The 15,657-nt window shown below is 28.5% G+C and overlaps 1 protein-coding gene across 1 annotated transcript; it reads left to right on the top strand.

Annotated features, from left to right (window-relative positions):
* The first annotated feature begins 7,892 nt into the window (after nucleotides 1–7,892).
* LOC133688126 (jasmonate-induced oxygenase 2-like) lies at nucleotides 7,893–9,407 on the top strand. Its single transcript, XM_062107513.1, has 3 exons — nucleotides 7,893–8,454; nucleotides 8,600–8,933; nucleotides 9,041–9,407. Exons 1-3 carry the CDS (start codon nucleotides 7,958–7,960, stop codon nucleotides 9,296–9,298), a joined length of 1,089 nt encoding a protein of 362 aa, XP_061963497.1. The 5' UTR covers nucleotides 7,893–7,957; the 3' UTR covers nucleotides 9,299–9,407.
* The last annotated feature ends 6,250 nt before the right edge of the window (nucleotides 9,408–15,657 follow it).

Genomic DNA, 15,657 nt, shown 5'->3' with positions numbered 1-15,657 from the left:
TAAAATATGATGGAATGAATACTTAGGGGACACGACCTAGAAATTTGCCGATTAAAAAGATGGTGGGAAAGAAAACCTTACATGATGTAATTAATGCTAGACATGCATGTAGTTAGCAAAAAGTGAACATTAATGAGTACAACATGCACATTTAGATAATGGTGAGCATAAAAAAATGAATAAATAACACAATAAATAAAGAATCTTGGTAGATATAATACCAATATGAATGCATAAGACATTTTCAAGAGAATACCTAAAAAGATAAGTGTGTGTTAGTTTCAACCAAATGAGTTAGGCATGAAAGAAAATATTTTAAATGGGCACAAATTGGCACAAACAGATAGAAGATGTAAATGTATTTTTTTATGATTGATACAATCATGAATATGTCGTGAAAAGTAGTTTTAAATGATGTGTTGACTAAATCCCTTCTTATGAATCAGATAGGACATTAGGGACCAGATCATCAATTGGAGGAGGTCATGTCGTAGGAGGAGTAGGTAGGCCACTTTTCCTTACCTTCCTACTCTCTATTGACAAAATATCCTTTATTTGAATTGATGAAAAACAAAAAAAAACACATTGAGTTATGGTCATGATTTCCTAGGAAATTAATGGATGAATTGAATTGTATTGTTAGCCTTAAATGAGTAGTTTTGTTTGAATTGATGAATAGTTGAGAATTACATTGGTTAAACTGTTGCGATTTCCTAGAACCTTAATGAAAGAATTCTAATATGTTATGGTTGGATTCCAAGTGATTGAAATCTAATGAAATGTTGTTTCCTAAATGAAGGAAACCAAAGTGGTTGGTTCCAAGTGTATGGAATTCATTGTGATGTTGTTTTTCAAAGGAAGGAAACCAATGTGTTATGGTTGGTTCCAAGTAAAGGAAACTCAACGAAATGTTTTTCCTAAATAAAGAAAACCAATGTGATTGATTGTAAGTGTATGGAACCTATTATGAAGTTGTTTCCTAAAGGAAAAAAACCAATGTGCAATAGCTGGTTCCAAGTGAATGACCCAATGAAATGTTTTTTCCTAAGAAAGGAAACCAATGTTGTTGGTTCCATATGTATAAAACCCATTGTAATGTTATTGTCTAATGAAAGGAAACCAATGTGTTGTGTTTATTTTGAATGAATGGTACCCTTAGCTCTAAATTGTAAAAAATATAGAATTTTGATACCTTAGCGTGCATAAGATGTAAGAGATTATTATAATTAGATTTAGAATTTATTAATCATGTATATATAAATGCATCATATACATGTCCATATCATGTCATCGGACCAACCTAATTAGGAGTTCATTTCTTTTTAGCTATAAGATTTCTTCAAATATGTATTATATTTTGTATCAGGATGCTAGTAAATCAGAGAAATCATCCTATTTTAAAATCAAAGCCTTCTCAAATAATTTATTTGGATGATTATGTAGAAAATTATACATCAAACCTAACAACATTGTTGTACTCAAGTTCTTAGTAAAAGTATTCTCTAGCATATAATTATGAATATATTATATTAATTGCCATGATTATTGCATATCATAGATGGTATCATACAATGTGTTAGAAATGGTGGGAAATGTGAAATGTTATCATCTTGATCGTTATGAACAAGAATTTAGTTCACATTAATTGAATTGAGTTAATGGATCAACCTGAAGGGCATGATAAATATATGGTTAATAACTTGGTATTGGCCCAATTAAAGGAAACTATGCTCAGATACCAAAAAAAAATTTACTCATGATATGCATTGGTTTATGGAAATAAATGGATATGGGTGTTATACTTATGATGGTGAAGTATGGTAGAAGTGTAATAGGGTGCATTCTTATTTTTTAATGGAACCATGAAATGTTCATATTAGGTTATGTACAAATAAATTCAATCCATTTAATTCTTTTGCTGCACATTATTCTTGTTAGTTAATTATACTAACAATTTACAACTTTCCCTCGAGAATATGTATGAGGCTAGAATTCATGTTTTTATCTACGATCATACCTGGTCCTTATAATCCATGTAAGAATATAAATGTTCGTCTTTAACCGTTGATTGATGAGTTGAATCATTTATGGTCATTTGGAGCTTTAATGTATGATGTGTTAAAGAAACAAAATCTTCAAATAAAAATAGCTTTGGCATGGATTATAAATGATTTTATTAATATGAGATGGTTTTGGGTTAGAGCACTGATGAAAAATTAGGTTTTTCATAATGTATGGAAAATAATAAGGCATTTACCTTGGTAAAGGTTTTTTTTTATTGTCATTGAAAATTCTTGCCAAATTGTCATCAATACAAAAACAACAAAAAAAACTTTTTAAAAGGTAAAGTTAAAGGGATTTTACGCTATTGGTACTGTCGAGTGAAGAATTGTATGATTTAGTTTCGCAATATGAAAGCATTAGATTTAGTTTTTATTTTGGTAAGCAATCGTTTCATGGTTTTGGTGTGACCTGTAATTAAGTAAAGCAAAATATTTTTTGGAAGCTTTCTTATTGGAAAACTAATGTCATTCACCATAATTTAGATGTTATGCATATCAAGAAGAATATGTTTGACAATAGTTTTAACATGGTTATGGACAATATGAAAGTTAGAATGGATCTAGCTTTGTATTATGATTATTGTAATTTGGAGCTACTTAATAACAAGTTATGAGTAATAAAACTCAAAGCCATGTTCATATTAGACAAGGATGCACATTTTCTTGTCTATAAATGGCTTAAAAATCTACGATTTCCTAATGGATATGCTTTGAACATAGCTAGGTTGGTGAATTTAAGGATATTTAGATTGTATGAAATGAAGATCCACAACTTCCATGTGTTTATACAGACACTCATTCCAATTACTTATAGGAATTTCTTGTCAAAAAATATATGAAATGACTTACGGGGACTGGTCATTATTTTCGAGATATTTGTTATAACAAGTTGCATATCTAGCAAATGAAGCAACTTGAAATGAAAATCCATGAAAAAATCTATACACCAGATGAAGCAACTTGAAATGACATCTTTGAAAAAATCTGTAAACTTGAGATAATCTTCCTTCCCTCCTTTTTTGACTTAAAAGAGCATATGTCAATACATTTGGCTTATGTGGTAAAAGTTAAAGGTCATGTGCATTACATATGGATATATCCATTCAAGAGGTTAGGGACTCCATACATGTTAAGTAATTGTCTGTTGTTTTTTTGTAAACATTTAGCTACTCAATCTTTATTTACTTCCATGCAAATACTTATTCAACCTTAAACAAAAGTTAAAAATATAAATGTTAAGGCCTCAATATACGAGCATATATTATTGAAGAGATTTCAACATTTATCTTGTATTATTTTAAGCCTCATTTAAGAACATGAATCAACTGTATTCCAAAACATGATGGTGGTGGAGAATTGCCTTCGAATGAGATTTTATCTATATTTTCCCATTTCATGTGACCATTATCGAATAATGTAGTGAAATGAAGATATTTCACACACATCAAATTCAGACAACTATATAATTACATGTTATTCAACTGTAATAAATTAAGACCTTTTATTTAGTAAGTTAATTTTACAATTATATAGTTTTAAATATTTTTATATTATATTCTCATAAAGAATCAATTCAATAACTTTTTTTTATAGGCAACATCATCAATTATTGTTATCCAAAAATTCAAATACTACTGAAGCTCAAATTTTTCGATTACAAGATGAATAATTTACCACGTGGTTTAAAACTATTAAGAATAGATTTACTTATATTTTTTCTTTGACTGTTAATGAATTTTTACTTTAACCAGGTTTCCAAAATGAAAAACAATACTAGTATATTAAAACTCCTATTTTTAGATCCTGAAAGAAAGATCATCCTGAATGGATAAGTATGGTTGAGGTTTGGTGGAGAAAGTTTAAGGTTAGAAGGTAAATAATCACTGCTTATAGTAATATATAGTTTTTAAAATTTAGAAAACTAATTAGTTTACAAAATTAATTAAAAGCAAAAATTCTAATGGGATACAAAAATAAAAGGGTGGCCAAGAGAGTATGAGAAAATAGTGCAATTAGGTAAGATGTAATGTGTCAAATATAACACACACACACACACACACACTTTGTAATATTTCTTTCATTATCTTATTGTTGTTCAATGATTTTCTTAACTAGGTTGTGCAATTTATGGTATGACGCATATAAATATACAGACAACAAAACTAAATCCAATGACATAGGCTATGGAAACATTATATATTGAGTCACGTCATAAAGAGTAATTGAAAAGAAATTCAAGAATTTATGTTATTAGATGGTTTTAGAAGGTTCTCACAATCTAGATTTCAAAACAGAAACAAAGAGACTCATAGTTTTATAAGCAAGCACACGGGTAGATCACTTTCTTTTATGAACCATGAAAATCATCCGGTAATACCTTGTTATATTTTTTTAGTATTTTTCTTCAAATATTAATTTAGTTTTTATTTATGAGAATTTTTAATAAATGATTCATTTTGTAGGCAAGATAGCTTGGGCGTGAACTTTCGATGGAGTTATATGTGAAAACTCATATAAGAAAGGAGAATGAGGTGAAAGGAGTGTATTAATTTGTCAACAGTAAAGTCGAAGCATTCATTATAAGTAATTTTTGAAAAGTTATAATAGGCTTGACTCTTTTTTTTTATTCTGAGATTTGACTTGTTTTTTTAGGAATCATAGAACACCAGCATGCATGTGAAACATGGAGAGGCACTTCATCCCATGTGGAATATGATCCTTAGTTATGGTTACAGGTTAGACTTATTAGTGGATTCGATAAGAATCGGGTTTATAGTATGTTTATGACTACGACCCGAAATATGAGAGCAAATTGTAGCTTTTCAACTATAGGCACCCCACAATCTCAATCTGGCTCAAGATAGCCATCACCAGTCATTCAAGAGGTGGTCCGAGAACAAGTTGATGAACAATTATTTGTTTTAAAGGTTGATTTATAGGCGAAGTATGAAGAACAAAATAGATAGTAATGGGAGTAGATACAACCATACTTAACATATTATCCCAAAACCTCTTGATTTACCCCCCCACCCCAAGATCCCATATCCATCTTATTAGGAACTTTTTATTGTAAAGATATTTGTATTAAGTGTTAAATTAATATTATAAAATTTTATTGTTCAATTTTTTGTTTATTGTGAATTTAGGTTAAAATTAAAATTATAATAAATTAACATGATGAAAAAATAATTAAAATACTAATGGAATCACTAACAACTATAAATGGTTATGTCAGTGCATCCATCAAAAATATTCAAATCAATTTCTTCAAAGAATTACAATTTTTTTTTAAAATTTCTAGTCTCTTCGACAAAATCCTCAATGGACACTATATTGTTAATTCCATCGGTTATTTCAATGGCGATATTTAAGTCATGGATGATGACATCACCAACAACATATTTTGTTGGTACTTATTATACCGATGGATTTTTTATACAAACATAAAAACACGTCGTATTTATTTAGCGCAAAAAGTCTATCTGACAAAATTGCTAGCGGAAATAAAATTCTTAATGAAAAACTAGACTATGATATTATTCTATCGGAAATACCAACAATAATTAAAATGTAGACGAACATCAAGCATAAACACCGATAAAATATTCCATCCACATTTAACAATTTTCTAGTGGTGTAATTAAGATGGATGAACTTTTCAACAATTTAAAAGGCAATTAAATCAAGATACTTTCAATGAAAGTCTATGTTCTTTCACCTACCAAGTCTAGCTACAACAAGGAGTACTTAAACCTTGAAAATAAAAATTAATTTTTAAAAATATCTAAAAGTGAAAAATAAATTTTATAGTGGTGTAATTAAGGTGGGATGAACTTTTCAACAAATAAAAGGCAATTAAATCAACATAGTTTCAATGAAAGTCTATATTCTTTCACCTACCATGTCTAGCTACAACAAGGATAGTACTTAAACCTTGAAAATAAAAATTAATATCAAAATATCAAAAAGTGAAAAAGTGAAAAATAAATTGTCAAAAAATAAAAGAATAATTTAAATAGATTTAAAAACAGTATAACAAATCCATAAAATATTAAAACAATAAAAAATATAACAAAGGAAAAAATAAAAAGTAACTTGTAAAATCTAAAAAATGATACAACCAAATCCACTCATAATAAAATATGTATCTGAAGTTCTGAAAGATACAACTTTATCAAGTATTTCAATAGTTTCATATGCTTCTTTTTTTTATATAATTTTTATGTGTTTTTTCAATTTATCTGGGATGCTCCACTTTTTGATATTTTTATTTATATTTTCAATTTCTTTCTACTTTCTTATTTTTTCAAATTTTTTAAAAATATTTTCATCCTTTTATATCTTAAGAATATTTTTTTTTCTTTGAAAGCTTTTGAGGCTTTTTATTCAAGGAATTATAAACAATTATATAAGATAAAATATGAATATATGAAGGCATATAGAGAGAAATAGTTTAAAATGATATATAAGAGGATATGATTATAAGAATAGATGAAATAATTAACCTAAAAAATCGAAATACCTGAACATAAAATATCAATTCTTTCATGAAATGGAAAATCAAGCTTATAGAGAATTACATATTTACCATCACCTAATATGTTGAATCAACACTTCCATCTATTCAATGAATCATCTTTTGATTTACAAGGCACACATGATTACTAGGCTATTAACTAATGAGTTGGTGACAACAAACATTTTTACTTTAGAAAAAAATGATTACAAATAAAAAAGATAACTATTTATAAATGAAATAAAATATCAACTAGCTAGAATAAATAAAAAATTATTTTGCATAAATATAAAAAATTAGCAAAAACTTTTTATCAAGTTTTTTTAATATTTAAAATAAAATAAAAATATTTGCAAGCTTAAATTGAAGATTTGAAAAAGGAATTTAGCATTAATAAATTTAAAAATAATAAATTCTTATATTTCTTTGAAATATTTTAATAATAAAATGTTGTGATGAAGAGGTGGTATAATAATTGTAGTTGTGGTGGTAATAGTAATAGATGAGTGTAAAAATAATAATTATAACAAGAAGTAGGTAATACTGATAAAACAGTAACAATGTGATAATGGAGAGATAAATATAGTCGTTACGAAATAGAAAAGTTGAAAATTTCTTAAATTAAAAATTGTCATTTAATAAATAAGTTAAGACTAAAAATTGATTATAAAATATTTTATTTTAGCTAGTAAAATATGTTATTTGAAAAAAAATAGAAAAATATATTTCTATAAAATATTTTATGCAAAATAAATGCCCCTTGGCATCCAAATGTGAAGCAATAAATTAACTAAATTGGAATCAAAGACCATATTTGTGAAAAAATCAATACCATATATAGATACCTGATGTTTTCAATATAGGTTATGAATTATGAACAAGTGATGGTAATTACATAAAAAAATCTATTCCTTAGTATGCTATGCAGAAAGAAGTTACTATTTGAGAAATAATTTTAAAATATATTTTACATTCAGATTCAAAGTAATTCAGCGTATCCCTCATATGACACGTTTGATAGAAAGCCTTTTGAATTAGCCATGTTGACTCACAATTAATGCTTTTTCCGTGCCCAGCAGCACAGAACCAACCGACGATGTTAAGCTATGGTGGTCTACGTAGTTTACATCTAGCATGCCTAGTAATTATTCTTTCATTTTAATATCTCTTTGTGTTTTATGGAAGACTGGAACTGGTCAGAGAGAATTAAGAGTATAGCTGATCAAATTGTTAACAACTTTTAATCTCAAAAATAAGTCGGCCACCATTGCTGATATATAGGCCTCCAAAATCCCTCTTAACTCCACAAACTACAATATCTCCTACATACATCATTCAAATTCCCATCTTTATCTCCTTCTTTCCCACTTGAAAACAAATGATGAAAAGTTTACGGAGATGGCCTGAACCAGTGACTCGAGTCCAATCTTTAGCAGCAAGTGGTATACGGGCAATCCCAGAGCGTTATATTAAGTCGCCATCCCAGAGACCATTACTAAACAACGACGCTCAGGAGGTCAATGTTCCTGTTATTGATTTCCAAAACTTATTCTCCAGTGACCGAGGCCTCTGCGAGGAAGCCCTCCGCTGCGTTCACAATGCCTGCCGTGAATGGGGGTTCTTTCAAGTAGTGAACCATGGTGTGAACCATGAACTCATGAAGAGGACTTGTGAGGTTTGGCATGAATTCTTTAACCTGCCATTAGAAGTGAAGCAGGAGTATGCTAACACTCCTGCAACGTACGAGGGGTATGGTAGCCGGGTGGGAGTGGAGAAGGGGGCAAGCCTTGATTGGAGTGATTATTTCTTCCTTCATTTTATGCCTCTTTCACTCATAAACAAAAACAAATGGCCTGCAATCCCAGCTTCTTGCAGGTATATATATATGCATACATACATACATACATATATATATATATATATATATATATATATATATATATATATATATATATTCTCTTATAGTTGGCTAATATTATTTAACAAAGTAATTACGTATTTTCTATCATCTTGATTGTAGGGAATTGGTAGCTGAGTATGGCAGTGAAGTGGTTAGACTTTGTGGAAAGTTGATGAAGGTATTCTCCATGAACCTTGGCCTGGAAGAGGACTCCCTCCTAAACGCTTTTGGTGGAGAAGAGAACGTTGGGGCATGCCTGAGGGCTAATTACTACCCCAAGTGTCCCCAGCCAGACCTTACACTAGGTCTCTCACCACACTCTGACCCTGGTGGAATCACCATTCTCCTGCCTTATGAAAATGTGGCTGGCCTACAAGTCCGCAGGAAGGGCAGTTGGCTCACTGTTAAGCCGATCCCAAATGCCTTCATTATCAACATAGGGGATCAAATCCAGGTTTATGATCTTATTATCATTAATACTTGTTAAAAAAGTATTGGATAGTTACTTAACAGTAGTAATTAATAGCGAATTGTTGATCCATATATTTAATATCATTATAGGTACTCAGCAATGCCATCTATCAGAGTGTGGAGCACAGGGTAATTGTGAATTCTAATAAAGATAGGGTCTCTCTCGCCCTTTTCTATAACCCCAAGAGCGACCTGCTCCTTGAACCATGCAAGGAACTGCTCACCAAGGACCGGCCAGCTCTCTACAAACCGATGACATATGATGAATACAGACTTACCATTAGGACAAAGGGTCCTTGTGGCAAGAAACAAGTAGAATCTTTAAAATCTCCAGGGCAATGTAATTAATGTTGACTGCTGATGAGTTAATTAGTCCCTGTCCAATGTTCAGCATGGATACAATATTATATATGACAAAATTCACATATGATGGATTTCCTTTTCCAGATGTTTTAAGAGAAGCTGAAAATTAATGGAAGAGGGCATTGTTCAAATTGTTTAATAAAAATATTATTGAATATTCCTTGCAGTGTATTGTTTTGTTGTTTACATTTACATGGGATTCATTCCTTTTTTTGGACGAGCATTTTTCCCTTACTCCTAACAATTCTAGTGATTAAGAGGCCAAGAACTAATTAAGAAATATGCGTATATACACATATTGTCTTGTTTTTTTATGCGCGCGCGCGCGCGCGTGTGTATATATATATATATATATATATATATATATATATATATATATATTGTCTTATTTGGGACAACTGTGCATTTCATATGATAATTTTAATTATAAAAAATATAAAGGAAAAACGTTCTTTCGCTGTAGAGGCAATTGTGGCGTCTCACGCGGACGGGTACATATTATCAGGTAGTCAAAAAAGATCACCTGAATTTTACAAAATTCGGGCATTGACTTGGCTTTGGACCGTGTGGGCCGACAAATAATACATACATGCATATTACCTTACCTTACAATTCTAAAAAAAACATGGGTGCAACCACTTTCTTCGCCGTTTATATTAACAGTTAAGGAAAAAGTTTTTTTTTCCCCTTCTATTTTAATTTTAAAAAAAAATATTTCAATTTTTTTCATAAATTATTTTGATTTTCTTTTTATGAAATTATCACAATATCAAATAAATATTTCAATATTTAATTTGTATTTCATTTTACACGTTTTTATTATATAATTAAGTAAAAATAGTTTTTAAAAAACAAAATTTTTAAACTAAGTGAAATTTATTACCTAGATTGTGGATTTGACGAGTTAAATCATAAAGTCCAAATCAATCCAATATATTATCTTCTTAATATTAAAAAAAAATCATCTTGAATTATTATTTTTTAAATTCAAACCACACTTTTTACTGTTGTCCGAGTTATCTTGAACATATTAAGTTGAATAGGTTATGTTAAGATAATTTTCATACAATTTAATTTTAAACTTAGTTAGGTAAAGAGTTAGATCAAGAGATTTCAATGTTAATTTATTGAGCTAAGTTTATTAACAATATCAAATAATTTTATAAAATCTAAATAATTATTTTTTATGTTAAAAATTGATTCTAGCTACGATATAGCAATCCTAGAAACTAGTATATCCTAAATAATAGCATTTTTTTACGTTTAAAAAAAAAATCCAACTTGTACATGTTGAAAACGTTTCAAAATCTCGAAGTTCCGACTGCGTTTATGAAGTTAGAAAATGCATAACCTAAACTTGTTTGCCTCACTAAGCTCATGGATAAGTAGGAGGAATCATACTCTGACTTAATGCAATTAAAGTACTACATAGCCTTTCTTATGCTTTGAAGAGTTGCTCACACATTAATGGAGCATGTGTGTCAATATTGTAGGAAGGTCCATAACACGTCCAGTTCTAGAAGTATTTTGATAATCTACTTTTTATGATGATTAGCTCTTGAAATAAGAATCAATGGTTTTTTTATTCGTTTTTCATAGACGATGTCAATGTTGATGTCCCTGAAACTCCAAATAGCTTAAGAGCAATGCTTATATATTAAAAAATCAGTTAATCTTTTAGTTCTCACAATTTAATTCGTTCTTTATAGCCAATGTGACTGGTACCTGTAAAATATTCTTTTTGGTGAATTTAAGGACTCTCTGATACTCAAGTAAGTATTATTTTTAGAGAAAAAATTATGATATTTTAGAGAGAGATTCTAAAAATAAATATGTAGTAAAAAATGAAGATTGAGAGCCTTTCGTTGGAAGGGTTCCTTGTGTATTTATAACTCATGAGTCTCTTTATAAAGAGAGAGGGCTAAATAGTAAATTCTCCCTTATAAGTTTTAATGAAGAAAAAAATATCTCTGACTTTATGAGATGAAAAATCTTTGATTTTATAAGAGGAAAAGAAAAGAAATGTTTGGCAATGTCCAAGGATATTGGGTCTGGTATAATCTTGCCGGATTCATATATGTTTGAGCTCATCGCTTGGTTGAGTCCAAGAACACTTGGTCTAGTAGCCTTGTCAAATCATGTATATTTGAATTCAGTACTTAATTATATTTAAAGTTTGTTTGGATCTTTCACCTGACTTCTAGTTTTTCTTAACGAGGAACCAGGTAAAAAATATATTTGAAAAAATTTTATCCATCAATGACGTTTTTCATCTTATTGCAATATTAACAATCATGTCGTAGATAGATAATAAGACAATTGCATAAATGATTACTATATATATATATATGGCCTGCATAAGCAGAATTTGAAAGATAATCTCAAGCTATATCTATATCACTTAATTGTGACAATTAAAGTTTTGCGTATTCGAAAGAACCAGCCAAAATTGTCTATCACAGCAATGCACGTTTGTTTCAAGTTATAAAATTCTGGAATGCATTCTCCAGTGATCTTACAGTTTTTCCATCGTTCTTGCTTTTTAAGTTTATATCTTTTTTCTAGATCTAAACGCTCATCTTTTCCATGATGTTAATTAAATTGATATATTAATTGTTCTTGGAAATATGATCCTCTAATTTACTCCACTTATCTGTATAGTCATAAAATCTAATTTGAAGCTAATCTCAAACAAGATATGGTCAACAGAATTAATCTAAAAAACAACTAAATGATCAAAACGGTATCATTTTGATATTAAAAAATCTAAAAAAAATCAATGAACAAAAATTGATTTGTTCTCTCTGCTGCCTTTTTGGACAAAATAGGCTCGTGTAACAACCAAAAAACATTTAATTTTGAAATTCTTAAAAATAAAATTTTAACTCTGAAATGTTTTTAAAAAGGTGAAAAGGTAGAAAAGCTCAAGAAACATAAAAACATGGATAAAAAAACTAGAAAAAAGATAATGTCTATAAAGTCTCCGCAAATAGAAATATATCTACGGCAACGAAATAAGTTTTATTTGACATAGATTTTTCAAAAACTTTATTAGATACCAATATTTTATGGGTTACTTTATTATTCTTTATTTTATTTTATTTTTTGTAATGTTTCAAGTTCTTACGTTTCTAAGTATTTTTGTAGTTTTGGGTTTTCAAATTTTATTAAGTTTTTTTTCTTAAGTTTTAATGTTTGGAAAATTAATTAATTTTTCTTTTGGATGTCCGGGGGTGTTTTATGCAAATAGCAGCAAAAGAGTATGTAAGATAAAATATGAATATCTACAAAATTAAAATAGACATCTCATATATAAGGATAGATAAATCAATTAACTTATAGAATATATATATCTATACACTAAATTTGTTATTTGAATAGTTATTCTATTCATGCGAGGAAGGTGATTTTCTTCACTTTTAGCTTGTATTTAATAAAAAATCAAATAAAAATGGAAAATACTCAAATTTAATATTATAAAACACCTAAGTTAAAATATAATTGGTACTTATTAAATGATCCATCATTTCTTCAATTATAAAACACCTAAGTTACAAAATTAAACTCAATTTCATCAAATGACAATTAAAATCAATTTCCCTCAAATCTCAAACAAACTCTAACATCCAAATCATACATTAATACAATAAAATTTTATTAGAAAAATGTTGTAAAACACTTAAATATACAAGTAAACTATAATACAAACAAATTTCAATAAATTAACCTAAAATATACATAGGTTACATAAAAAATTAAAGTAGGTTTGCTTACTTGGTATTATAAAGCTTCACAAAAAATTAAACCAAGGATGTTGATACTATTAATATATTTAAGTCGACGTTAGTGGTTTAAGGTGGTTGGATTTGTGAGGATGGTGGCTGCATTTGTGAAGAAATAAGGGAGAGGGCTTTTTTTTTTGCAAGAAAAAGAAGAAGGTGAGAGAAAAAACTGTCAGGTTTTATTTCATTTAAGTTTTCCAATAGAATGTACATCGACAATTCCATCAGAAAACACTAACATACATGTCATATTTTTTACAGAATTGACAATAAGATTATTATTTTATTATTATGTTCTTTATTCCATCAGAATTTCTTTTTTGAAGTTATCGGGGAACATATTTTGTTAATGAATTGAAAATATGAACTTATTAGTTAATGAATTTTTTTATAAAACCCATTGGTGTTAATAATGTTTTATAGAATTAGTATTTTATTTTAAGCTGGTCAATAATGTTTTATACACACGATTTCTATCAAAGAAACATAAAATATTTATGCACCTCTACAATTGATTTAATACATGAGGAAATGTTTTACTTATTTGCTTTCTTGTCATGCAAAGAAAATAAACTGCCAGAAATATTCAATGAAATAAATTGTCGAAATATTATACATGTTAAGAAGGGATCAAGAAAAGAATGGATTGGAAGTTTTGAAAGATATTTTATTTGAAAAGCAAGATGTGTTTTCCTGTTTTTATTTTTTATTGGTAAAATAGAGGAAGAATGAATGCTAATGAATGGAAAGAAACATGGCATATTAAAAGCTTAATTATTTGAAAGAGTATTAACTTTAAATATTGATGGTAATATATTATTTTCAAATAATATGAAGTAATTGTAATCAAGGTTGTTAAAATCGTGAGTTAATTCGTAAAATCGACTCACTCGTAAAATCTTATGCTTTTACGAGTCAATATGTATCTAACGTGCAAAATCAGACTAAAAACTCGAAACCAGTAAAATCGGACTTAACTTAAACAAAATTGGTAAAATCAGTAAACTCGATCTGATTTTACGAGTTTACTAAATTTGTGATATAAACCAAGTCAAGTTCAAATATGGCCTTAAAATGTCTGCCGACTAGTTTTATGAGATTAAGCATATCTTTCAAACTGTATGTTGGATAAAGTTGAAATTTTACAGGGAAATATTAAATACATGAAAATATATTGTGGTAAAGTTTCAGGTTAAATGGAGTTAGGAAACATAATATTTCATAGGATTAAAGTTAATATACTATTATTGTCAAATATGTCAAACAAGACATTTGTGTACTGTTTGGGATATATTTAGAGCTACCGGTGGAATTTTGCTTCGATTAAAGTTGAGATAGAAACTAAACATCTGAAACTTTCCAACTATACATCATAGGCCCAATAATTCATCCAAACAAGAAAAAATGACATGTTTGAAATCAAGAGAGAACGACATGTTTGAATTCAGGACTAAATCTGCCAAGAATATGCAAAAATTGGAGATTCAGACTACATAGAGGAACTTTAACATGAAGACTTTTTTTTATTATTCTATTTAATTTTTTTATTTAATTTTAAATAATTATTTTTTTATTTGAATTTTTTTCCAACACATTAGACATTGTTTAGAAATTTATTTCATTATTGAATTTATGTTAGTTAATTACTAATTTAAACTCATTAGCTTGCAACCTAAAAGTGATCTATATATCAAGACTTATTGTGATTGGAACAATCAGGTTGTCACTAAGTTTATGTGTGCTTCCTACCTTTCAGTGATTTTCCTATATTGAGAAATTTTGTTCTGAGATTTTTTATTTCTCCATGTCATTAATTTATTTATTCATACTATTTATCTCTTTTATTTTATTTAGATCACTGATTGATTATAATATTGTTGATTCATTTTATCATATTTCAATGTAATTTAATTTCTTAGCTAGAATTATCAATATATAATTAGTTAAAAAATTACTTGTGATTTTATAATTTTACGATCTGAGTTTATATTATATTTCTCGTGTTATATTAAAAATATATTTTTAACAACCTTGATTGTAATGTTATATTTTTATAACCATAAAAAAAATATTTTTATAGTTTCAAATTAAAGGTTTGGAAAATTGTTGTCGAAGGTTAGCAACACAGTTACGTTACAAGGAAACTTTTTTCAAAAGACAACTTGTGATGGTTTAAATTCTCAGCGCAGCACAAAATTATAGTGCGAATCAAATCAAAGCGATCTGTGTAGTGTGCGCCCATTTCGGACAACTACAACATGTGTCGTATAAGACTGTCGATCCCCTAGTCCTTACCACAGCCTCATTGTATTGTTGAGTCAACATGACAAAATTTGAAAGTGGCATATGATCATAACTTTGCTAAATCAAACCACATGTGGTCGACCACTGACCAAAAAAAACAAGATACCATTATTTTTGTGTTTTTTTATGACCATAGGCTACGGCAGATAATACAGAATTGACCGGATAATAAATTATTGATTGAATGATTAAATGATAAAAAAAAAAAAACTGCTTTGATGATTAACCGGAGTCAATTAGATTGATTGGACTAATTTA

The sequence above is a fragment of the Populus nigra genome, chromosome 3 (assembly GCF_951802175.1).
Source record: "Populus nigra chromosome 3, ddPopNigr1.1, whole genome shotgun sequence".
NCBI classification, from domain to species: domain Eukaryota; kingdom Viridiplantae; phylum Streptophyta; class Magnoliopsida; order Malpighiales; family Salicaceae; genus Populus; species Populus nigra.
This window is presented reverse-complemented; position numbering and strand designations above follow the sequence as displayed.

What these genes read in the sequence shown, in the direction of transcription:
- LOC133688126 (XM_062107513.1), top strand. Translation starts at nt 7,958, where the DNA reads ATGATGAAAAGTTTACGGAGATGGCCTGAACCAGTGACTCGAGTCCAA. An exon ending in GCAATCCCAGCTTCTTGCAG is followed by an intron (nt 8,455 to 8,599) that starts GTATATATATAT and finishes TCTTGATTGTAG; the next exon opens with GGAATTGGTAGCTGAGTATG. An exon ending in ACATAGGGGATCAAATCCAG is followed by an intron (nt 8,934 to 9,040) that starts GTTTATGATCTT and finishes ATATCATTATAG; the next exon opens with GTACTCAGCAATGCCATCTA.